The following is a 26825-nucleotide window of genomic DNA, read 5'->3' on the forward strand; positions in this document are numbered from 1 at the left end:
GAAGATCGAATGCCGGATGATTTTTTGGGGATCTGAAAAATGAGGTTCGTTTTTCTACGTTGGCGATCCTTAGGCCGATAGAGTGCTCGTTCGTAAGTAATTCGTTTGGCCGTTTTGTCGGGGATAAATCTAGCGTAGAAATGACTGAATTGAGGAAGAAATTATTTTTATATACCGTTGTAGACGTAGTCGAGAAAATATGGTCTACGGATGTAACGCTTTGTGTTTACACCGTTGGATTTCGTGAGTTGAAATTTATTCGAGGGTAAGTTATTCGTGACGGAAGAAAACGGGTCTCGAGTTCAGCGCGGACGAGGAGAACCGACTAAGTTTCATGAACCGGCAAACGACGCCAACGTTTAATTGCATATTTAGGGATAATAGAAAACAGACTTTTGTCTACCCTCTGAGAGGCGACGCCAAGGCGCTACCCCCCCACTCCCGCGTTTCTGCAAAAGTTAAAGTCAATGCAATTAAATTAGGCTTATTAACTCGACGGAACTGGTCCTCAACTTTTTTTTCACCCCGTCCCTCTTCTTTTTCTTCCATCTTTTTTTCCTCTTAGATCGTTAGCATATCGTCCGGGGACTCCCGTGCAACTACGTTTACCAGAGTTCGCAAACTTTTCTTAATTTCCGTCATTTGGCGGGCGCGAAGAAGTTCGTAATTTTTCGATCTTTGAGAGAAAAATTCGACGCCATACCGACCCTAAAATCCGAAGTATTTTCATCGATACACATCGCGATAAGCTGAAATAACGGGAAATTTATACTTCTCTTCTTACTTCGTAATATTTTTCAGCCAAACCTCATCGCGCAGATAATACCGCGTTTCGCAATTAATTTTCGATAAGCGTGAAGATGTGTGCTTGCCAATTCTTGCGCTCGGAGAATACACGTACATATGATTTTACGACCCGAGCTGGTATTTGAGGCGAATTTATTCGCACAGCGATGTTTGCAGGGGTTAAATAGTACCGGGGAGTGGCTCTCTTCTACACGTACATCGAGTACGGTACGGTACGTATACATATACGTATAACATACAGCGATTGGGCAGACGAACGGATGCGTCGAAAGATAGACAGACAGATAGATGGAGATGACGCAAGAGCCGCGTAAACTTCAGGGAATTCTGCAGTGATGCTGGTGTGTCGGGTTCGTAGGGAGATTCCGCGAATCGCGAGCTCTCCTTATCAAATGCGGTCACTCGTGTTCTCACGTAAGCCGATGACCTACGTTATACAGACGCCGCAAGCGACGAGCCTCGACGCGACAACGATATCGGCTATAACCTCGAGAGAGCACGATCAAGGCCTTTTGGGAAATCGTAGCTCGCGATACGAATAAACGTTTTTTTACTCATGTCGGCAACCAACCCCACGGTTTATGGGTGTACAAGGCGGGCTCCGTTATCTTGGAATTCCGATTTCAAACCCCGTATTTCGATATTGGTAATAATCGGTTGCTACTGAAAAGCATGCAAGTGAGCACGGCCCAAAATTCATCGCACAGATTCGACTCCACCTTCGTTGATACAATGCTGACAATCAGCGTTCTGGGTCAGGCGAGTCACCGCCGCTGCTGCAGGCGTATACAATAAGAGTTATCGGAAAATCTGGGTGGGCGTTTGCCTCGAAGGCAGGAAATATACATATATTTATTTTTTTTTCTTTTCTCGGGCTGATTGGTTGGTACGTTAGTAATAAATGTCAACTCGTACGTGCGGGATATATACATATATATACATACGTGAATGTAGAGGAGAAGAGGGACCGGCCCACCTATTATGCGGATTTTTTTTTCATCCCCCTTGACGTGGTACATTCGCTACGTACGTACGAGTATAAGTATAAAATTCTCTCCGGAATAAAAGGCCGTGAAATAAATTTTTGGAAATATTTTTCGAGGCTTTGGAATATGTTGCCGTGATCACGTGTTTCTGCGGATTGCGTTTATTTAATGTGCACAATAAGTACCCCAGATATTATACGAGGAACAGCTATTTTCTTTGGATAGTGTTCCAAAGTTACCTTAACGCGTAATAGAACTGCAGTGATCTCTGACAAGGTGCAGCACAATTTCTGCAAAGTGCAAGCAAAGGGAAAAAAAAAAAACAACGAAACTTTGATGCGAGATGTGACGTGTGTTCGTTACGGTGTTCGTAAAGTTCTAATTACGCTGAATATACAGTAAAAATTTACTTCCGAGAATATATATATTTATATAGTCGCTTTCGAAATGGCTTTCAGCGACCTGCGGGATATTGTAATCAAGTAACGGCGCTCCGTGTAAGTACTTTAATAGTAACTTTTTGATGAATTTCCTACCGTAGTCAGGACCACGAAACTCGAGGGTATTTTGCTTGTGGTGGTTGTGAAAACCTCGAGCATCTGGATTTCGTCGCGTCCAGATATTATTTAGGTATAATTTAGGTGTAGGACACACTTAATCACCCGATCTTCTGCATGTGATGAAAAAGTCTCTGGTTCCGAAGAATCGTACGTTGTACAGGATGAAAAAATTACACAATATGTCGCGGAGTATAAACGGTATAATAGCCATAAAGTTTCTTTGAAGAAAAAAAAAAAAAAAAAAAAAAAAAAAAAACAGCCAGATGAACAAATAAACAAGAAGTCAAAAATTTCACGAGCGATCATTCTAACAGCTGGCTATGACGCGTACGAGTATAACCTCGAGTGTATCGCACAATGTCACGTCAAGGTGACTTCGGATAATCCAAAACGGTAAGCTACGGCACAAACGAGGATACCAGCGATCCATAAAAAAATAACGAGCGATCGGCTACCGACCAGAGGACCCAAGTGCAAGTGGAAGTGGAAGTGGGAGCAGAAACAGCAGCAACAGAAAACATATCGAGAATCATCGGGTCGACCGGACCAAGCAACGGAGTGTAATAAACAACGAGATCGATATCTAGAGATGATCGTGGTGCAGACGTTGCCTGACGGTATATAAACGACCTTCGCGAACTTATATCCTTCGTAGCAAGCGAGCGGAGGGCTGGCCGATGTGCAAGATGAACGGTGCGCCGAACAGCTTGAACTTTATACATCGAATATAGGTATTATTTATTGATCATCGCTCAAGTACTCCATATGATGCGCGTTTGTCCGTGTTCCTAAATACGACCTTCCACCGCGACGCTTAATATTTTTCGTTCATTTGTCTCGCTGCAGCTAAGACGTGGCTCCCGGGAGCGCAAAACAATTACACCAGCAATTGCAGCGACAAAGCTCTGACAAGGATTAGCATGATGGCCCGGAGCAGCCTCGGGGGAAAGCTGCGATATCGCGTATAGTAGAATATTGCGCTATCGGCGATGATCCCTGCCGGCGATTGTCACGATCATTATTATCCAACGCATTACAGATCCGATGGCTTGTATGTACCTACGACGGTGTACGAATTGATCGAATTATGAACCAAGTTCGGTGCATGAGGTATACTCCGATGAAATTTAATCGTCCGGAATAATATCGTACGGGTTATGCGGCGAATCGGAGTATACTTCTGACGGATGTCGCTCTCTGTACATTGTGTGTACAGGTACTACAATTTACCAAGTCCGGGTTACTCGTTGTCGGTGAGGTGATAAGTTCAACGTATACCTCGGCTGAAGCGATATAGATCCAATGACCAGATTGAACGGTGTGCGGGCTGGGATCAGCTCGAGTTTCCATACTTGTAGTAGTGCGCCTTCTCCGCGAGAACGACACCTACGTGAAAAGATCTGGATTCTGAACTTTCTACATCAGCTCCTGGATGGATTTACTACTCCACATAGGCAAGCGGGCGTTGTAACTAGATTCTCTATTTTACCAAACATTATGCATGAATTCAGAATACCCGACCCAACGTCGACGTAAAACGCATCTCGGCGATGAAGCTCTTGAAGGAGGAAAGACGAAATTGCGTCGACGCTGCATACAAAAGCTTTCAATTTCAGGAGAGTCTGCACTCCACCGTGAACTCTCGCGAACGCGATCGTCGGACACGAATCCCGAGGTCTTCGAATTCCCATCTTCATTTATCGGGTAGCGAGAGTTCCGATCCACTCCGGAAATATATGAGGATTAAACCGTTAGTTGATTTTCGTGGAACTGCGGGTTTTCCATCGATCTTTATTACCGTTGATGCAGCTTTCACGGTTAGAGTCAACCTTGTATAAATGACTCGAGGAAAGTTTCACGATACTTTTATATTCACCCACATAATCCTATGTGTATCAATTGTCCGGGTTGAGCGTTGCATTATTACAGTCGTCTCGATAAAAGCAGCTGTACACCGTTGATAACTATACACGATGAGTGTTATGGCTATAAAAGATCGGTATAAAATTCCGCGAATCTATATAACCCGTTATCTCGGGTCTGCAGGGAGTACCTAGTTGCCTCTTATATACCGTTCGGCAAAACGTAGTTGACACGCCGTAGTCGTAAAGTTTATCTCGAGTCCGTATAGGCGCCACTACATTCGCTATCACCGATCGTTCGTACACAATCGGAAGATCAAACTACTCCGGTTGTAGATTTGAAACGATGTGCGAATAAATTACTTACGAATTGACATAATCCTATCACGAGTCATCGATCGTACCTCCGCGTACGCGTCCACCGCGCGACATTCACCCGACAAACTCGCGACACACTCCGAAGCTGTATACACGTGAAAAATATTGTGGAATGGAAAAGGAAGGAGGAAGAACCGCGGGTATATAAATCATAGAACGTGTGGCCAGAGTCTTGAAAATATGTACATCTAAAACGCTTAACGATAACGATCCGAAGCCGGTCAGCTGACCGCGTTGTTTTTAATTACGTAATTAACTTAACGCGTTCACACGCCGCTCGGTATCTCGTGTACACGATCTTTACCACGGGGTGCTCCATAATACAGAGGTCTCATTTAATCCGGTATATCTCCTCTCTTGGAAAGCACTGAGAAAACGAGCCCCGCCGTCCGTTGGCACGCTAATAAATTTAACTCCAATTAGTCCGAGGCGTAAATCTACCGAGTGTATCAGCTCCGATCGGTGACACATATACAGTGCGTACGCGATATACCAAATGCGTAGGTACCTCTATACCATACCACATAACGTTTCTACGGGCTCATCCCCATCCAGTTCATCCTCTTCATCCCGCAATGTATCTGCCCTATACTCTGTTCGCGGGAGGAGTTGAGAGTGGTTAATTGGATTGCTTCCGGTTCGTACCAGACAATAAACAAAGGACCAACACCGGGGACCCAGGTTCGACTACTTGCAATATCTACTGGCACCGCAACACTCGCGGATCGGTGAATATGTAGAATAATCCAGCGAGGCGGTAGCACATGGGGTACGACAGGCGTTGAACGTACCTACAATAGTACGTGGGTTACAAACGTATTTCGGCCATACGGATATCCGTTGGTGCGCGTAGAGTCATTTTTATCAATCGCGTTACTGCGGGGTAGCACGTGGCTCGAGGTGTTCTACTCGTTTCGATTCTCCTCTTGTCATGTCCACGGAAAACGCGAATGATCGAGCGCTCGTTGAATTCAGTTTTTAGGTCAATTCGGAGCACGGTTTACTTCTGGGAACTCGATGCAAAAACAATCATACGGCAAGTTATCGCTCACGTGATAAGTGATTTAGACTCATCTGAGTTGAGTAGGTGTTATTACGAATGGGTTTATGTTTATTATACTGTTTATTATCGTTATCCTGCGGTGAAGTTGTTCATTCGATTCGTGCAGGCGTAAATATCTGTTCGATTATACGCCAGGAAGTCGGAGCCGCGGAGTGTAATTCTGGAAAAGCCTCGACACACATACCGGAGTCTTCTGAGGAAAATAATAAAAGAAGAAATTTTTCATTCCATCGAACGCTTAAGTTTCATAATGGCGTATTATTAGCTGTACGTAACACTAGGGACGTCAACCGTCGGCGATCGATAGCGTTTTGCACGATGGAGATAAATGCTATTGAATTTGCCAGGCACGAGACTAATTGGCGAAAAGTACGAGGCAAACGATTTGTTTATGAAAGTTTTGTAGACGCGGCTAATGGGGTTAAGAGAGGCAGGCAGAAGCGGCAGCGGTACCAACTCGCGTATAGAGATATATCGGCATTTCTATTCAGGCTCCTTTGAAGCTACATAGGACAGCGACGATCGTTCGCTGCTGGCCGATCAACGTCAATCGATTACCAATTAACGCGAGCGAGCTACGGGCGTTTATTTTCTCCGGTAAAAGCCCCTGCAGGACGTCGGACCGACGGAGGTACGGACAAACGTATAGACGGCCGTTCTTACTACGGTTTCACTCCACTTGCACGAGTAATTGGGTGATCGGTGATTGATGGCGTATCGTGTCGATCTTCTATTATGCACCATTACGACCGTTAAAATTGAATCATAGATGCATGCGGAGATGACGCGATCGCCACCTTCGCCGCGGTCTGCGGTACACGTGCGACGTTACGGAAAATCCAATTATCTCGTACTTTCTCATCCGGTGCGACGAATTAATTAACGCCGAATTGTAGCGAACTGCGCGGTAGTTGCGGATCCGCGTCGACGGCCGATCACCGATGCGATTGGATGAAGTTATTTTTCATGGAGGAAAAATTCAACTCGTCGGGATTCAGAAACATTAATCGGTAGGACGGTCAATCATGAATGTAATCGAAAACTGACGTACCCGGAGTGACGGGATGACGGATGAACGGACGGACATATCAATTGCCCTCGCCAAATCATTATACAACGATCAGACGCGTTACATGTAGGTACACGGGGAGCTAGAACCCGGATCGACGCGATATGTATAGTCGCTTTCGTTTATTCCTATACGCGATCGTTCTACATACATGTACTATAGTTCAACGTATCGTAATATAGATCGAGGTAGAAGTTTCTATAATTGATCCGGTAACGTGAAAAAGTTTTATTTTTAACCCCCGCGTATCGGTAGCATCACTCATATTTTTAGACCGGTAAACATATCCCGATATGTTTACGATACGTATACGTCTAACGGTGCACGCGCACGTAACACATACGGACGGATGCAGTCATTCGCCGGGAAAATATTGAATCACCCGCACACCGTATATCGCGTTTACAGAAGGGTCGTTTCTCATCCCCTGTACACTACATGGAGATACGTATCTCTCGGCCGCGTGACCGCTCGTAAAAATCCCATCGGATCTGTTGGTGTATCGTTACGTAGGGATTCTCACGATACCGTCAAAATTCATTTCGGCAAAACAGTTACGAATCTGTACGGACAGGTAACGCATCGTATAAGCTATGGGGGTGAATTACTGTCAGACGTGTTGTTCATTTTTTCCTCGCTAGACCGTTCTACGATAGAGAGATCCTCTTCAGTTTTGTCGTAAACCTGGCTAGAACTTGGAAGTATAATCGAACGGAAAACCAAGATAAAAGAAATAAAATAAAGACGACGATCGATTATTCGAACCCGCCCTACATTCATCCGGCGTAGTCCTGCACGTATAGCTGCCAAAATTAATCGCGGCTCATGACTAAGCTTGTTTACGCGTTCCGAAATGCGTTTGTTAACTTTTTTTTTTCATCATGTATTATAATAGCGGTGCAACGCGCAGTTGGCGAGATCACCCGGGGCATCGCGAATGAGGCCACGACTTCGTATACCAACAAAATAAAAAGAGAAACGTAACGCGATCTCAACGCGTGTGCAGACAATATAGGCGTGCATTCGTGACGCTTACTCCGTACGTATTGTATTACCGAATCATTTTCCGCAACGATATTCATACCGTTAAAAAAAAACCAAAAAAATAAAAAAAAACAACCACCATGAATCAAAGGTGTGTAATGTCGAAATAATCGCACGTCCGTCATAGCTGGATTTGCCACCGTTTTCCGACAGCGTGCATTCGTCACAAATGTGACTCGTCTATTTTCCATACGTAACGTGTCACACGGATTTCAGGTGGGGTGTACGAGAAGAAAAGGGAAAAATAAAAAAGACGAGAAAAAATGAAATCATTTGTCGGGAAAGCGATAAATTATCGATGTAAATATAGCTTAGCAGTTCGGTGGCGGCGCGTCGTCGTTCCGGGTGTAAAAAGAAAACCCTTCGACTTCGGTGCGCCGAAAGGTGGGCGTCGCTGGGCAGCGTCGAGAGTCATCGGAGAACCGATGGCATCACTGACCTATAGAGTGCTACCGGTCGTCACCGAGTCGTCGCTCACGGTTTTATTTACTCTTCTGTCGTCGGGTACGACGTGCGTCTAGCTCAAAAAAACTGAAACTATTCAGGTTCGCGATGTCTGAATTGATTCGGTACATGAAAACAACAGCACGCAATGTCAACGAACACTTCTTCCAACGTTTACTTCTTTTTTTTTTTTTTCATTTTTTAGCAAGATGTTGCGTAGCCAATCTGCGCGTATTGTGCCCCCCCCCCCCCCCCCCCATCTGTGCAGTTAAGTTGTGAGAAACGGTGGCCGTATTATATGCGAACACTGTGGGCGCATAGTGACTCGCGAAATTAACACCGCCTCAAAGTTAAGATCGACCATCGCACAATTGTGATCTTAAACTTTCGATTCTTTTGACCCTTTTTTCTTTTTTTTTCATTATTCATTTACATAGCGAATTAACAAAGTTTTCTTACATGAATCGAACACGCGAATGCGAATGATTTCCATGAGACCTGGGTAAAACTCGTGCTTACGAATTTATGAGACTTGAAAGAGAGAAAAAGAAAAGAGGACGACGACGTTGTACGTAAAATATACTATGCGAAACAACATGTGGTAGACGAGCATGAAATTCTAACAATTTCACGCTCATCTTTACAGAATACTGAGAATCCTACACCGGATCTTGTCATTGTATTAGACTTGAAATATTAAATTCTGACAGGAATATTTGTTCAACGATTTGTTTTCCCATGAACATCGATATCCCCATACGGATACTCCGTTACGACGCGTATGAATACTGAAGAAACTACAGTATGTATGGAGAAAGCAACGTTCGCGGTTCATTAATCAAACTTAGTAGGTGAAAAACGGGTTGAAATCTCACAGAATTGCGCTTGGTTGAAATTCGATAAATGGCGATGTAATTTGACTAGCTTTTCCGGTTATCGCAGCAGATCTGAGAGCCCTTTGCAACTTCAAATACCTCGGTCAATATCGAGTATCGTCTGTTCAGCGGTGCTAACCTTACCTAACTCGGCTGCCCGCTCTATTTGACACGGAACAATGTGGAGTCCACATTGCAGAGGTATTCGATGCTTAGGATACTCAAATTCGGAAAGCGGGAGTTATTGGAGATCCGCACGCTGAACGCGTATCAGGTTCGACTGTGCGATAAACTGGTCTGAAACAGCGACTCGCAGTTTCTGTAACAACCCGTGCACCTGGAGTACTATTGTACTGTAAATTCAGTTGCGATAATAATTCTGCAACTGCAGGTACACATGTATCGTTAAGTTAGGAAAATTAACGAGGAGAAATGTCAAGTGTGTGCGAGAAATTACAGATTCGTCATCGCGAAACTTCAGACGCATTACTCGAGGGGATATACGTCGTCGTTGTCGTCGTCGTCGTCGTCTAGCTACGTCATTACCCTGAAAATTACCGGCTTGATACGCGATTAAATATCACGCATTTCACTACAAATAATTAACCTATTTTCACACGGCCGAGATATAATTACTGCATGCGCCCGCCCGAAGGCGTTATTACAAGTTACGCGACCCAGAATCGAAAAAGAAAACGAAACAACGCTGATCATTTTCTGCTACGCGTATTCATCTCACATTAAACGTCAGCTGATCTCTGTTTTTTTTTTTTTTTTATTTTTTTTCGTATGCCTTGTATCAAATTTTGCCAATCGATATAATTATGATATTCAATAAGCGATTTTCGGCCGGGTAATTTTTACGGATGATGTTTAATGTCATTGGAACGGTAAACGATGTACGATCAGTTTAAAAGATTTGTGTTTTTTATTTTTCACCGCCCAAAGATAAACGTACCAGGAAGAGACGGTTCTTTAAACCGCATTTACTTGAAACTCTCTCCTGTCTGTCGGTGACTGGGAGTAGGCGCCAGTCGCCACCGTTCGAACGGCGAAGGAGGATATAAGCTGCGGATGATGAAAACGAACTACTGAGCTGACGTATTCATTTATTTACACTTTTCACGTGAACGTAAATAAATTTAAACTCCTTGAAACGGCTGTAGCTGTATAGACGGGGGACGGCAAAGGTTGACTTTGGCATTACTATTTGTATTTGGCAAACCTTGGCGCGAACGGGAACGCGAATGTCAAACGTAGACTCGAATCGGGCTTTATTGTTTTGCGAAGAAATTTTGTCGCGCAATTTGGAGTGTACCAGGATTATTCGGTCGCTGGACCGGTTGAACTTCAACGAGTTGCTCGAATTGTTTTACGTTTGCGTTAAATTTCAGCATAACTCTGGCAAACACAAGTAGCTTAAGCTCTTCAGAGTTAACGGTCAATTATCGAAGTGTGTCGATGAAATTGAAATCGAGTATCGAATCGGGAAAATTGTGAGATCTGCGAACTCCGTGTCAATTATTGCACATTATCGAGTACAATGCACCATGTGGGTACATGTTATTGCAGTACTCTCGACACCGTACCGCGTAGTACAGATTTTTTTTAATATTATTCATGGTATCGCGCGATAACGGTGGCGTGATTGAATTCATCTTTAATTCATGGGATTGTAAAGCATCGACGGAGGAGAAATTTGAAAAATTTAAACGCCTTTCTTGAAGTTGTCGGCTCTCGATAGCGCCGCATCTACGACGTTCCACATCACCATGCGTATTACAATCCGCCTATCTGAAGTTGTATTAAATACTAATTACAATACGTGTACACGTGATTCGTTACATCGTGCACGCGTACACGCATCGTTTCTGTAATTTTAACGCCTACCTTATTCTCGTTTTTTTTTTGTTTTTTTTTTGTTCGGTAACCCGATCAAAGAGTTCACGTTTTCCTCGTCCTTGCCGGCTTCAGAAGTGCTACACGGTCACCTAAGTCATCACCCACTCAATGGATCGTAACACAAATCTGGTGGGGAGCCACACGTGCGAAGTCCAAGGAAGAAAAAAAATTGAAAAATACTGTTCGGATATCGTGGACGAAATCAAATTCCGATCAATTGAAGACAGTACGTCGATTGGGTTCGAGCTTCTTTATTTATCTCGTCGCGCCGTAAGCTGTCCCACGGATTCGTAACGTGACTGCGAAAAGTCAAATGCTTCGGCGTCCATCCAGCGAGCGCGTGCCTCGCGTAGGTATTTGAAAAACGCGGGGCTCTTGGTCGTGACGATTCTCGGGGTATAAAAAGAGATCCTCTCTGCTCTTCACCGACGTTTGAAACGGACCGATCGCGCGCGCGACTCGTACAGAAATGCTAGCGCGAGTCGTAGCGGGGTCCGCGACTCGCTTCTTTGCTTCTTCTCGTCGTTTTAGCCTGGTGCGCCAACGCGACTGCGGACGGACTCGAACGGGCCCCAAGCTAACGTCCGGCATCGGCATCGGCATCGGCATGGCATCGCAGGCACTGGCACCGGGTCCTCGTCGTCGTTCGTTCTCTTCCCAGCGGTGCTCAGAACGACCGCAATGGCAAATCTCAATTATTGTAAAAATTTATACCTCCATACGTGCCTGAGATGTAAGCACGTATCAATGTAGGTACGTACCTACCTATACGTAATACACACTCGAGGTACATACCTATCTAGGTATGTAATACGAGCGGGTTACATACGAAGGAACTCGCGGCACCCACGTGCCGCCGGCATTCCTGGATCGCCAACTCGCTGGTATCGTCGAATAACTTTTTTCTTTTTTTCCTTTTTTTTTTGTTCCACCAAGTAAAGATCGAAGATCGGATTATCAATCTTTCGCGGCCCGGCGTGTGAACTGAGCGTGAGCCTCCTCTCCGTGGGTCGCATTGACGTCCAGAGGAGTACGCCCCATGATATATCGAGAACGCGATTGGCACCAAAATAAATCACGGAAAAACAGGATCCGCATTTCAAAAATATATTCCGTTTCTTTTTCTTCCTTCGGTATTTCGACCAGAGAATCAACCCGGACAGGATGGAACGCAGATAAATTGCTTGTGTCACGTTTCCTAATTAATTTATACCATTTCAATTCCGTTTCGGCAAAACGAGCTCAATCCACATCCTCTTGCACGATCAAGAAATACGTAATTGAGTAAGTAGTCCTGTATTCACGGATTAAACGTTTCGTTGAGCGAAATAGGAAACCGAACAGGGAAAAAGTCGATCATTACTGAGAAATGTCGCTCGATGAGCTGCTTATCTTCAGTCCAACACCGTCACTCTGAAACTCTTGCATTTATGTTTCGTACCACAAGTTTCCGGTGATTTTTTGCACTGCCATATTGTTATTAAATGAATATTTGATCGAAAGAACATGTGAACAAAGTTTTCTCCTTTTTCCACTCAAGACCTCTAAGCCACGTTCGTTTGTAATTTGGTACACGTATGTTTTTTTAAAGGGCAGTTTGACTTACAAACAAATTTTCTTTAAAAATAAATACGAAGTATGTAGTTCACGAATGTGTCAGGACTCGAACGGCTTTTACTAGAGTGCTTTCGATTCTTTAAGGATTTTCAAACGATCTACGCGCGAGAGTTTGGCGCCTTTTGAAAGTCGAAGTACACGTTTTCGCATCTCCGTTCGGTAAATTTACAGAGAATGTAGGAGCGGTGAAGAGAAAGAACGAGTGTCGGGGAGAGAAAAGAGAGAGTTCACGAACAAGTATCAAAACGCAATGAAATTAGCGGAAGTCTTTTCTCGTTTTATTTTCGTTGCGGAAGAATGGGTCCGGCTGGCGCCGCTTGCATTGTCCATGGTCAGTGCCGGTGGACACGAGCGACTCGAATACTTTGCCCAAATAAGGAAAACTCATTCAACCGTCCGCACCTGCGCAACCCCCGTCTAGTTTCTTTTCTACGTTATGCAGTCGGTTTCCTACCGAAATTTTCGAAATTTCAATCCAACAATAGCGAAGACTTTTTTTTCTTCTATCTCTCTGAATTTCTACATTGATTATCAGAATTGAAAGATAATCGCAGTCTCTGGGCAGTGATTCACCGCACTCGTGTTATATACCGCGTGTCGCGTAAAATACAACGCAGTATTTCTGGTTGCTTGCCGTCAGGCGACATCTTCCCTATAGCGCCACATTCATTCGACGGCTTGGCACTGGACGGCAGGCAACCAGAAATACTGCGGTGTAAACGCCGAGACACATGGTATACGTACAGATAATATAGCACATAATTGCACGTACGTAGAACCATGAGGTTTCACGGGAACGTTGCTCGATCAAATATTTGCTGTAATACGCATCCATTTGTTTGCCAGACGTCAATTACACGTAGGTGTGGGAGATTACCGCTTGGTCTGTACCAGTTATAGCGTCAGGACACGAATATATCGAATATGTATCTATGGTTAGGATATCGGATGAGGTGATCTCCGGAGCTACTTTCGCGTTTCACGATAAAAAGAAATTAAACTTCGAAATTCAGTCGTTCCCCGGTGAATTCTGGCGATCGCTCGTTCTCGGTAGACGCGAGTACGCTCTGATCGATCAACTGTCTCGATTGAATCGTCGCTTCGTTGTGTTGACTTTATTCCACATCGGCTGCAGCTGTAGGGGAGTCCGTCGACATTTCGTATTGTGGCCCCCATTGCTTGTTCAAATATACTCCAGTGGACGTTAAAACACACGCAAAAGCCGTAAACGAAACTCCGTTAAAGTCGCTACTAGCCTCCGGTGTACTGGTGGTCGGGTACCGCACGTACCTTCACCTTCTCCGATGAACCTGCAGATGAAACTTGATCCGCAGGATGGTACGTTAAGAAATCCTGGGGAGGATCTGTTACCGTGCAACCCGTTCCACACACGTGCAAACTGACCGTACGGAACGGTATACGTGTACCTGAGCGCACAGTTACACCGGCGTAAACACCTCGATGTTCTAGGAATTGTAGTTAACGATGCCTTTCCGAACAGAATTTGCATTCGATTTACCGTTTGCGTTGATCACCTGAAAGAAGGGGGTAGAAAACGCGGGGTAAGTAGCGAGTTTCGCATCTCCTTTGTTAGCGTTATTCCTTTTGTTTCGTTCGCTCATTTATCGTTGTTGCTGTCGTTGTCCTTCGAGTTTCTCGAATAGTAGAATGGAGTTCGGCGCACGTGAGCCATTTCTCTTTCGGACGTCCGTAATAATTTAAAGGAAAAAGTTACAACATCGACCTTTAACGGGATGGACTGTTAGGAAGGGACGTCATCCGACGAAACGTTCCCACGTGGACCGCTCGAAGACTATCCAAGTCAAAGAGCAGTCGAGCAAAGAGCATAATATTAGGACAATCCCTAACTCACCCACCGAATAACGCCTTCATATCGTCCAATCGCTCGGGCGAGCTGTGAGATGCGTAGTTCACCAGCCCCCGTCGAAATTGCTGTAATTAAACATCGGACGGATGAATGGGTAGATGGAAGAATGGATGGGTGGTCGGTCGAATACCACCGAGTAGCAATTCCTCCGTTTTAACGAGCTGCTGCTCGGTAGGATTTCATTGAATGAAATCTATACACGTGAAGCCGAGGCGAAGTTCGGCAACAACACAGTTTACGATCAGTTAGAAGTAAAACGGGTCGGGAATCACCATTTTCAGCCTGTCACTCTCAATGAGTACTGTTTGAAGCCTGTTAGCCTTCAGACTGCGTCGTATAATTCACGCTTAATTTTCCAACATTCATTCTCCGAGTACGGCGAAACTTCGACGAGCTATCGTTTACCTAACCATTCCGCGACGATAATTCCTTCCGACATTCATACGCACGCACCGGGCAACCGAAGGAGCAGTGGAAGAGGAGTTCTAGCCGAGACTACGAATAGGCGATGCGGTGGGAAGAGGGCGAACACTATAATAGTGTACGTGAAACAATCACGCATTCAATTAGAACTTGCCCGGGGAGCTCCCACTGTGAAAGAAAGCGCGGGTCGCAACGCGTTGCCGCATAGATTAGGCGCGTACCGTTGTGCGCTCTTCTACGCGCATCGTTCGTTGCACACGTTTGCATCTCGTGAAGACTAACCGGAGTCGATGTAGTCGCGGGAAAACTAGACGTACCTATATAGATACGCGCGCGTGCATAGTTATATATTTTCGATTGAAACTGTACACACCTATAATAACCAACTAGACCGTCAGTCAATGACCGCCAGGTTCTGTAAACTCGCATGCTAGTGCACGGGAGCATCATCTAGTGTACGGTAGACGAGATTCATGATTACGAAACGTCGATGAATGACACAACGATATCCTAACAGTTGGTCGAATTCGTGGAGATGACTTAATCTATTCCCGATTGGGATCATCTTCGTTTTGACGGTACCGGCGAGAGTCCGACGAGAATTACTTACGGAGAACAATGGAGACTTGAGAGAAAAGTGGGAGGGGAGAGGTAACGAATAGACCGGAGGATATTTCGGTTGTAATTATATTCAAGAAGTATAGGTGCGGTGATGAGCTGTTAACGGTGAAAATACTTCCCAACTATGCAACGTTCGATCATAGATATATTGTCGATTAACGCTTCTGCTTTGCGGACTGTTTGTAACCATCGGCTTACGGATCAGCTTCCGATTCGAAAATTTTCGCGTTCGAAACTTCGATATCGGAAATTTGGTTAGCGCATCTTGCGGAGACCGCCGTACTGTTCCGGGTGTGACGTCCGAGGTGTGGCCAGTGGTAGGGTAACGTTCAAAATTTTTCTTTTTCTCCGTCGAACTGGCGCACGGGGAAATCTTCGCCCGTCAAGCTCAACGAAAATACCGATGGCTCGACTCCCCCGAGGCGCAGCTTCGAATCCCGCGAACGAACCGATAAAATTACCAAAACTCTCCGACAAAACGAAACCATAAATATCGTTCTCGACTACGAACTCGCCGGTCCAGTATTCTCGGCTCTCGAGTATAAACTATAATTTGCGGACTGTAGTCGCGACCGTAAGAAACCGGGAAAGCTGGAAAGTTGCAGAATCGTAGCCAGACCAGAAGGCGCGGTGCATGAGAAATGGCACAGACTATCAGGTGGAAGACAAACCGCGCGGTAGGTATTTACTTTTATGCGATGGTGGGTGCCGAGTGATTATCATCCTATGGTTACGGAAAGCGTGTAACCGCTGAAAAAAAAAAAAAAAAAAAAAATGGCAAAGCTCCCGAGTCGAACGGGGGCTTATCGACGCGAACCTCAGGGAAACTCGCTCGGGTAGGTATATAACAATTGGTATACAGCTTGCGTAACTGTCCTGTAGTATCCTGAATTATAAGAGCCGGGAGTTATGAGGATGGCGCCAAACCGACGGCTGGTCGAGATCAAATAGCCATCGAGCTAGATGGTACTTCAAACGGTTGGGGTGTTTCTGCGTGTGTGCACGATTGATTATCCTGTGCAACGTTGGCGGCGAATTGATTCGACTACGGTTTCGCTGGTGGTTCAAAACTTCGAGCCGGCGCGGCGAATGAGACGACGCAGCTTGCGAAGTTTTCTACGTGTGTACGTACGTATATCACCTAGATCTTTGCGGAGCGTAATATTCCACCTATACAGGCACCGGCTAGGCTTTACGCCGCAGCGTCGACCTAGATTCGTTACGGCTACCAGATAAATTCTCGGTACGCAACGCGCTTCTGAATACCATTAGCTCGTACGGCATACCTATACATGTACGCGTACTTAAATATAAGCACGCTCGCGAAACGAGTCTCTCAAACCTGGAGTGTATGATCGGTAGGCAGCGGTGGTAGCTGCGATAAGTGCGTACGTTTTATCGGATAACCTTCGTATCAGCGGGTATATAATTGCGCCGGAGATTAATTCTCGTCGTGGCGTGGCAATACCCCTTACACCGGAGACACGAATCGTTTGAAGTGACCGCGAACCGAGTGCGATCGACTCTGCCGTTCGTTTTTCGGAGGTCGCAATGGAACGCTTGCCTCGCCAATTGTACGTTGGTCGGCAGGCGCTAAAATTGTCTCGTAACGTCCAACAATTGTTATATGTACGATAGACGTTTTCACACTGACCACTCTCAAAGTGGTCTTCCGAGGATAGGTTATTTGTTCCTGCGTGTCTGCCGAGTCGATGCCAATTTTTTTCTCTCTTCATTTTCTTCCTTTTTTCATTTTAATTCCACGCTAATTTCTATCGCAGGAATATATGATGTATATATATCCCCGTATAATTCGCGATGCAACTTGTTTTTGCGGAAGGGTCTGTTTGCGAAAAAGCAGAGATGAACGGGGAAGGAATCCGAGGCAAGAGAGTTCCTCCGTGGTTCTAAACTTTCGAACTATATTAATTACACGCTTTTCTCATTAGCACCATGCCGGAGAACAGAGACCCCCTTTCAGACGGTGAGAGTCTAGTCTTTGCCAAGCACTGTACAGGTACTGTACCTACAATGCGATGGTATTGTACGTACGTACGTAGACGGCGGTAGTTTTATGCAGTGAAATCGGTTACGAAACCGTTCGTACTCTGTACGCGAAAAGATTTAGCGTCTCAAAGAGGTCGCAAGTACCTCTTAAACGGATTGACAGCTCCACTGTCTCTGTGCAAATACTATCTAATAAGTTCCCTGAACTCGTCGGAGCGAAGACGAGGTGAAAAAGTTGGAGGATATCACATATTTGAAGTGGTCTCGTAACTCTTGGAAATAAATGCCTGCGTTCGTGCAGTGGTCGAGGTATCTTTTGAAATTTTTCTCCCGCTTTTAGATACACGTGCCACATTTTTGGCCGCGGTACATTGCGGCGTTCTTCTATTTTCTCCTGTTTTTTTTCTTTTTCTCTACGTCGACGGCATTTGACCCTCGGTATTTGTGTGTGGGAAATTTTAACGCGAGATAAAAATTACCTCCGCTTTGCATCCCGCAATTTATCGCGTCTAGGGTATCCCGGTTCGTACTGCACTTTTCAACATCCGCGCGACGATAAAAATCTCTCTCCATTTTGTTGGGAACGAAAATGGCCAATAAAAGCAAACCGAGCGCGGCTCTGGCGGTGCACGACTTTCATCTTTCTGACCATAAGTACATATATATAAGACGCACGAATCCCTTATACGTGTGTATATGCGTACGTTACTTCCGGTTACCGCGAAACTTTCCCGGTGCTGCAGCGAAACGGGTTACGTACGTGGTGGCGTATATTTTTGGCGAAGTATTCATTTGTCCGCGGCATGCCTTTGCCCGTGATATTTTTGGTGTGAGTTAGTTAAACCCCAAAAATAGATGGTCATTATGTCATCGCGTAGTATAGAAATAGCCCAACCTTGCCTGGAGCTGTACGGATCGTGCAGTTCCATAAATAAACGTTACTCTCCTCCGGCAGCGTGCAATAGACATTCGCAGGAGTTAACGTCACGTCGCTCTGTACTGTGTCCGACAAGACGTCTCGAACGATTACGGTGCGTCGCATTAAGCGATATACTCTTATCGCGACGCGCGGCTGATGTCAGTCAAAAAACCCCCTTTGCAATCGACCGCGCTCGTACGTCTATTCTCAGGGACGTATGGAGAAAATTTACGAATGCTTTTACCGTAAGGACATAAATAAAACTAAAACAAGATCGGAGCGTTCGATACGAATTCTTTTCCTCACCGTCGCAATATCCGTGCACGCTCTATTTCTACTCCGTGCATGCATGGATTGTGCGGTGTATCACACCGACTATCAGAGGTCGTTCAAACGGACCGTACACAATACGATATTCCCACGTGACATTGTGAGGCACGGACATGCAACTCCGGCCATACATGGAGCGATCCGAGCTCCTTATCCTTACCTATAACGGAACACACGGACCCTCGATCCTTCCAATTAAACCTGCATCCCATTAAAATCGATAGTACGGCGCGCGGTATCGCGGCGAGTCAAAGTACGGGATAAAATGCATAAATCATGACACGGATAGGAGAGTCATGAGCGGGTATAATTCGGCGATGAAAACCTGACCTGGTTTCGAACGTTGAATATTTCGTATGATCGTGTTTTTCCGAAAGGGCGAAACTTTTCGAAATCCCTCCGTCAGCGACGGCGGCACTCTTACGGGATTCAGGTATCTCGCGATTGTATCGTAAATTCAAATATTTATCTGAATCGGAAATGTACGTGGCGCACATGGACGTTATAGGCATAAATTTTGTCGGTTCGAAATAGCTGATTTACCGGAACGATTTGTTTTCGTGATACGGACCATCCGATTGAGGGTACATAAATATTCTAGGACCCAGATGAAGGAGCGGATAATGTCGGTGGGGAATCGCCGGAAGAGATCGAAATTCCCCCGCAGGGATAATACCTTGTGAGGTCTGAGCGACGTACATCGGTGCAGGTCGCACTCGAACACCGGTTGTACTAATTAACACGTTTAGAATAAGCAAAGCGAGACCATCTCTCTGACCCGAGTGAGCCCGACACGCTTATCCCGCCGGAATCTAACCAGGTGGAGAGATGGGTGGGGTGACGAGATTGTTTGAGATGAATCTCTATAGAACGTTTCACCCTCTCGAGCATTCGGATCTTCGGTTCCTTGTGGTTCCGAATTCTATGAAAATCTTGATAAACGATGTGCAAGGAAAGTTTTTGTCACCCAAGCGACAAAATATTCCCACCAACGGTTTCTTAAGTTTTCTAAATTGAATCCATTCCCGCGTATCGATGTTGGTCTTACGATCCGGCGTGGTCGGAACACAGGAAGTCTACGTCTCATCGCCGATACCTGGCAATGTCGATTTACAACCACAGTCGGTGTCGACTCGACGGATAATGCGCATCGAACGTTAATATTTACGACGTCCGTCTCTCCACTCGAATGCAAAAGTTTGAAAAATTTTCTCCGCGAAAGGAATGGCGGTGGATTAGATTTCTCTCGGTCGCTTACAGGATCAGACGCGGTCTCGAGAACATAGATTTTCCTGACATAATCCAGCGACCGGAGAGAATACTTATAGCTAGTACTTCGCCGACAGAGTTTACGTAGAACATGGTCAAAATCGACAACTTTTCGAAAACTTTTAAGCTCCTTAATTCGACCTGACGCCGGAGGTACGCTGAGACCAGCTCGCCTATGGCGTCGAATCCCCCGGCGTTACTGAAAATCGATCGGAGGTATTAATATATAATGCAAAGTGGGTGGCGCTAATAATTTTGAACTGGATTCGTGACCCTTGGCGACCTTAGCGAAATCGTGGCGAAGTTCCGCAATATAATTCCGCTGCAGCTTCTGCAGTCGCACGTTATAGTCTGACGGTAATCGGAGATCGAGGAACAATGAGCTTATCCGAAAGCCAATATAACTCGCTCAGCCACGCGATAACAGCGATTGTTACCTCGAGTTTCGCAACATCATTGTCCTATACGCTGCCGTGAACTTCTGGAAATATAATAATGCATTCTCCGGACCCATGACATCATAAAGTTCACCTCGTTATACCTATTAAAAAAAAAAAAAAGGAAATGTTTAACACAGACCGGTGCGATGGCCGGGTAGTCGGATCCGTGCCGTCTCTATGAGCTAAAGGGGTGACACCGCTCTAGCCGCTGAAAGAAGGCCTAACTTTGATCATTTATTTTGGGAGTATCGAGGAAGAAATAGGATTTCTTTTCAGAGGGTTGATTAAACATATATCGAAGTACGGAAAAATATTTTTATATCATCGTTATGATTTAAAATGGCGGCGATAGAGCTAATCTTGACAACGCTGCTTTTGAAAATTCCCGTACGGGAGGACGGATTTCACGTAAAGTATCGGTCCTAGAACAAAAAACCAAAATTCTTCAAAATCTGTATACTATTGTTCATCGAAGTACGTAGGGATTCTTTTTTTAAATCAAATTTTGTGGAAATTGCGCACTTTTGGGAAAAATTAATCGATTTTTAGCCAAACAATTAGCAGTAAATTGTGTATGAAAAAAAAAAACCAAATCAAATAAAAAAAGGGCTACGTATAGAAGCTACTGCCCAGCTTTTAAATTAATCCGTGCAAGGGTGTCCTCAATAATCCGTCCTGATCCCAGTTTGAAAAATGTAGTTTCGAGAAAAACGAGTTAGAAGTTTTACGAGCGCGCCGCGTGAGTAGTTCACAATATTTAGCGTGCGCTCCGAGGCATCGTGGTAGAATCGAAAATAGAACTTTTTAACAAAGATTTTTTCATTACGAGACTAACTGGATGTTATTTTTTAAAAAAAATTTTCAGCTATTTTTCAAGCCAAGAAAGAAAAAAAAAGAAATAATAATCGATCAATAATCCCAGAGTCGCGTTACCTCTCAAATTCATCAACGCGCCTCACGTGGTTTAGACTCCTAACGATCGAGGTCACGTGATTTCGTTAAAACGGCTAATTTTCTTGATCAGTGGATCGCGTGCGATCACGAGGGGATGAGTTTCTATATCGAGTTCGCATTCGCGTGACCCCTGCGCCGCATAGGAGCTCAGAACCTATTCCCCGTTATTAATCATCCGCGCCTGCATGCACGGATTAAACGGGTCAGAGATGAATTCCACGACTATCGTGATTTACTTCGTGAAATTTTCACCCCGACGTATGCAGTACCGAGAGCAGAGACAGAGGCGCGGGCGGCAACGGCAGCGGTAGATGTAGATACAGTCCAGGTATATTATGGATGTGTAACGGGGCGTTGTCAGCAACTATTCAAAGTGACTTCTGGTGTCCGACAGGCACAGGGGGATCACGCCATAGTCGTTTCGGGACAAGCGTAGCAGAATCGTCGGCGGCTCTCTTGAACGTCCGTTCGAGAGACCTGCCGACGATTTCACCAGCTAGCGGCACGATGCTAATAAACAACACGGAGGCAGATAAGGTGGAAAAAAGCGCTTCGTTTCTATCGGTTTCATTCGTCTTCTTTGCCACGAAGAAGAAATAAAAAAATCAACGACTACCAGAAGTCTTACCTTACACCTTGACTCGTCGCTGCGGCGTGCGTGAAATTTGCTTTCTCAAAAGAAATTAAGAAAACGAAATCAAACGTGATGCAGGTCAAAAGCGCCCGGAACTCGCGCGCACGAGCTAAATTCATACCCTCTGACCCGTGGAACCCGCAACCGTTTACGATCTAACTTTTTTCCGTATCCCAGTTTACGGTACAAAGTACATCTTATGAAAACTCAATTTTCACCCGACCCTACGACCAACATTGCGCCAACTAGCTCGAATCGATAAGAAGTTCCTACCGAAAGATCGTCGCGGGGCATTGAGCACGCCTGCAGTTACCGTAGTTCACGTGGAAGACTTTAACACCGTCCATTAGAGACGGCTCTGTACAGCGATCAATTTTTACCCCATACATGTATCGGAATTCTCTCCGTCTTACTTTCGTTCGGTGCTTTAAAGTTTTACCGTACCGTAGATACGTGAGTCGATGTACGCCATTTCTTTGGAACTAGGCGGTCATCCGCGAAGACGGTCTTCCATACCAAAGTCACGACTCGACTCGAACGAGTCGACAAAGGCCGGTTTCTGACTCCGTCCTACATATATACCCGCATCCGCTAGTCTTTTCATATCTACCCCCAGATCAACCCACGAATCACGTAGGCATCCGGACTTCCAGTCTTGTTTCCGTGAATAACTTCGCTGGTCGTTGAAAGAAAAAAATTTCTTTCTCTCTCTCTTTTTTTATTTTTTTATTTTTTTTTCTTACCATCCACAGCTGCACACAAGACGCGAAAAGAGGTTCGTCGAATGCTGAATTCCGGTGTGAAATGTTGAAACGACGATTTCCAAAACGGAGCATGAGCCACGCCTCGAGCGAAACGCCTGTAAGAATTCGTGCTGGTTAGCACGCTTCTGATCCCTAGGGAGCTGTTACAGCTTCCAGATCTAGGTAGTTGTGGGCAGTCAATGCAGGTTTTCCGAGTCACCGGTTGTGTTCTCAAATGTGTAGGCGCTGTCTGCCAGCAGTTCGCTGTAATTCTTGTCCTGATAAAAGTAAGGATAAATCGAGTTATCCTTACACAATCACATCTATACGTATCGCGCTGATAATCCGGTAAAACGTCGGCTGTGATCGCGAATCCATAGTACGGTAAAATTGGAGAAAATTGCCACAATCAGGTGACGAATGTTCGGGAATCCCAAATTAGAAACTTGAGAAGATTTTTCACATTTTTCTTTCTCCCCATCGGTACGGAACACCGTTGATATAATTTTATTATTATTTATATCGTTCGCACGGGCGAGTTTTCAACAAATTCAGCAGCCTTTATATACGGTTGAATTGTTCGATCGATTTTTTTACTGCGGATAAGATAGCCGCACTGCGAACTTCCGATAAGCTATTTATATGTATTGCAGTATCTTTCATCTGAGATTTTTTTCGTCGCTGATTACACCAGCTGTCTCCAGCAGTCCTCCGCATCGGTTGGGAATTATTCGTTCTTCCGCACCAGGTCATACCGCGTTCTACTAATGCGCGACTCTGCTCGTTGTGTGTAGAAACAAGTACTGAGACTCGAAGAGAGAATTATACATTTCAACTTCAACCTGAAGACATCACCGCCGGTTCACGTATTTGTTTTTTGCGTGTATCTACAATGATCATATAAATTCAGTTCTTGTCACAAAGATGAAGGCTCAATACGGACAGAGTTTCCTCTTTCTACGGAATTTCTATAATACGGTAGACCCGCGCTGAAGCACAATGGTATAAATACGCAATGAGCTTACCAAGAGCGAAACTTCATTCTTCAACGATACCTACGGTACGAATAAGGCTTAACCCGGTCCCGCGGACAATTGATAAGCAAACATACAGTCTAATTTGTACCTCTGAACTTGTAGATGGGCTGTACACACTCGCTACACGCGATGCTCCGAAAGAATCTACTTTTATCGACCAGATAACGTGGCTAAGATTTTTCGTCAAGCTTGAGGATAAGAGTAATGAAATCACAAAATCAATGGAAGTAAAACTTTCGAGTAGATGATCGAAATAGCTGGTATGTACCAGCCGATGAAGTTTTTTTTTATTTCTTTTGTTTTCCGTCTCCAACTCATGCCCCGCAAGTGGAGGGTAAGAGAAAAAAAGTTTTCAATCTATTATACATGGAAACGGAATCTATACGGAGGTAGTTTTGGCGTTAGTGTAAAGCACGTGTAAATTGACACCAGCCGTAGCTATAACTAACAAGTTGTAAGTAGCTAGTACTTGAAAATTTTGGAAACTATATGCGAGTTTCGCAAAGTTTCAAGACCACCCCCTCGTGCTTTTCTACCTCACCTAATTATTCACGAGCTTGAAGAGGATGTTCGTTAGGGTGCGTCAGCAAGAGCTTGACGAACACGAGGGTATAAATCACAGCGAGTAGCTAGAACATCCGGTGATTCTCGCTCGAAACGAAGGAGATCTCGAATCCAGCTTATGGAAGCAAATAAGACGTGATTGAAAGGCGGTAAAGACAAGACATCGAGCCACCCTGGCAGCCACGCGGCCGTATAATCTTGATTGCAAATTAACCGCCGAGAAGAAAAAGTGAAGTAAAATTTGAAGAAAAAAAACGGAATACTAAAAAAGCAAATACCTCGACCTGAATATGAGGTATCCACATACGCCGTATACGGAGCTCTGTAATCGCGTCTTGTCAATCCATTTATTTACGAGATATTCCTCAGGCGAGTACCGGACTAATTAATTCCTTTCGTTCCGAACAACGAGCAGACGTATAGTGGCGTTCGGGACAGATGCGCCAATCAACGTTGCCCATCGTGTCAACGGGCAGTTTATTACACTCAGATAATCACCTGATCGATTATGGACATGACCGAGCAAGGCTGAAGAAGATGAGGCCGATTCGTACGATCACGTGCATTTCGGTATACCGGGTGGTTCTGTTTCAGTGCGGCGTCAGTTACAGCGGAATCACCCCGAAAAAAAGCAACCGAATTTCAACCAATTTTACCCACAATCGGTACGAATGTTACCACACGAACGATCGTTAGATCAACAACTGATGATTTTTTTAATATATAACAAATGGGCTGATTGACGAAAAAATCCCACTATCAGCAATACGGCGTCATGTTTGCGCAGACTTAATTATTCACTCGTCACAGTCGTTGAAACGCAAATGAAATTCGCTCGCGGAACGAAGACATTTCACACCTGTAAGACGGTCTTTCGTTACAATACACCGTTCGCGTCACGTATCAAGAGTCGTGTTACTGAGAGGTTCAGGTGAAAACTGACGAGATCTTTGCAGGGGTCGGATATTAACTTTCGCTTATGGGATTGCTTCGCCGCCAGTCTTGTCTTTGAACTCACGTTGGTTTAACGAGCAAACGACGAGCCATGCGGAAGTTGTTTCTCCTGATACACGTGTAAACTTCAACCTGATGAGAGGTCTTCGTTAACGTGGAATATATCGTTGCGGCTTATCCGCAGCAACGTCACCAGCTTCCATTCCACGAGGGATGTTTTCTACTCGTTTATTCACTATTTTTACCATCGCCCTAAGTTCTATTCGGAATTCGCTTCTACACGAGTTCTCTTTTTTAACAATCTGTTCCAGGTGACCGCTTCGAAATATCCCGTTGTCGTCAAGCTGGGTCACGCACACAGCGGTGTTGGTAAAGCGCGCGCTGAAACCAGTCAAGAATTTTCAGATCTCGCATCCCTAGCTGCTTTGTCGAACACCTATGCAACGGCGGAACCTTACATCGATACAAAATACGACGTCCACCTTCAGAAGATTGGAAACAACTACAAAGCATTCATGTGAGTAGTTCGATCCCGACGGCGAGTGAAAAGTCAGCAAGGTTGAATTTATATGCTGTAAAAAGAATTTAAGAAACGTGTGAAGTAAGAATATGAAAAATGATCGGACCGTAAAAAGCGCAAACAACTACACGGTGTACGGAATACAAAGGCGGCCCATTGAGAGTTCGATCAGCTTGACAAATTCTCTAGGCATTCGATAAGTAGAAGCGTCAAAGGGCTCGGCTACGTCATCTCTCGTACACCTATACATTCACGTCGTTAACCATCCCCTGTCAGACTCATCAGGAGACACGGATCGATCAATGACAAACGAAAATGTTGGTGGTTGAGCGTCTCCCTGTCATAGACTCGAAAAACTCCCTCCGTTTCAGAGTAGGCGTCGAATATAAAAGCTCTGGAGCCAGAAAGATGGGTTTGTACAAAGAATCATGTGTCGTATGAATGAAAATTATTCTGCGTCCGCATCAAAATATCCGATAAAGGTTTGAGCACGGCTCGGATCAGGGGGTTGAATATCTTTTAACCGTGCGGTAAATACCTGCGCCGAGAGAACTCACGGCTCTTTACGAGGACGATTTTCAGGGAGGGTGTTTATGCGCGTACACGTACGCCGCCGGGGGAGTGAATCAAGCGGTTCGAATTCTAATACAGTTAACGGTTGAATGGGCGTGGAATGAGAGGAGACCACGGGGCTCGTTACGGTTGTCTCCCTTTTTCACGTCGACGGTACGACGCGTACCTTTGAATCGCATAATAATAACGGCTAACTAGTGCGGCAAAGAGTCTGCAGGCCCCTTCGAATGGATCAAATCCTCCGGGGTCTTCATCGGCGTCCTTTCATCGGGTCCTTCTTCGTCTCTATACAGTTTCTTATTCCATTCACGTTCATTGTCATTTATTGTAACAATGCGGATT

At 45.0% G+C, this 26825-nt stretch overlaps 2 protein-coding genes across 2 annotated transcripts in view; one reads left to right on the forward strand and one right to left on the reverse strand.

Annotated features, from left to right (window-relative positions):
* Positions 1-10192, reverse strand: part of LOC105691372 (metalloproteinase inhibitor 4) — a 49705-nt gene extending 39513 nt beyond the window's left edge. Inside the window, exon 1 of the mRNA XM_048660088.1 lies at positions 10047-10192. The gene's annotated coding sequence lies outside the window, so the exon portion shown is untranslated. The remainder of the gene's footprint in view (positions 1-10046) is intronic.
* The window catches only part of LOC105691327 (synapsin), a gene marked incomplete at its 5' end in the record, with an annotated part of 93613 nt that overhangs the window by 54874 nt on the left and 11914 nt on the right, over positions 1-26825 (forward strand). Inside the window, one exon of the mRNA XM_012409728.3 lies at positions 25702-25907. Coding sequence (XP_012265151.3) covers positions 25702-25907 — 206 coding nt within the window. The remainder of the gene's footprint in view (positions 1-25701; positions 25908-26825) is intronic.

The sequence above is a fragment of the Athalia rosae genome, chromosome 1 (genome assembly GCF_917208135.1).
Source record: "Athalia rosae chromosome 1, iyAthRosa1.1, whole genome shotgun sequence".
In the NCBI taxonomy this organism is placed as follows: domain Eukaryota; kingdom Metazoa; phylum Arthropoda; class Insecta; order Hymenoptera; family Athaliidae; genus Athalia; species Athalia rosae.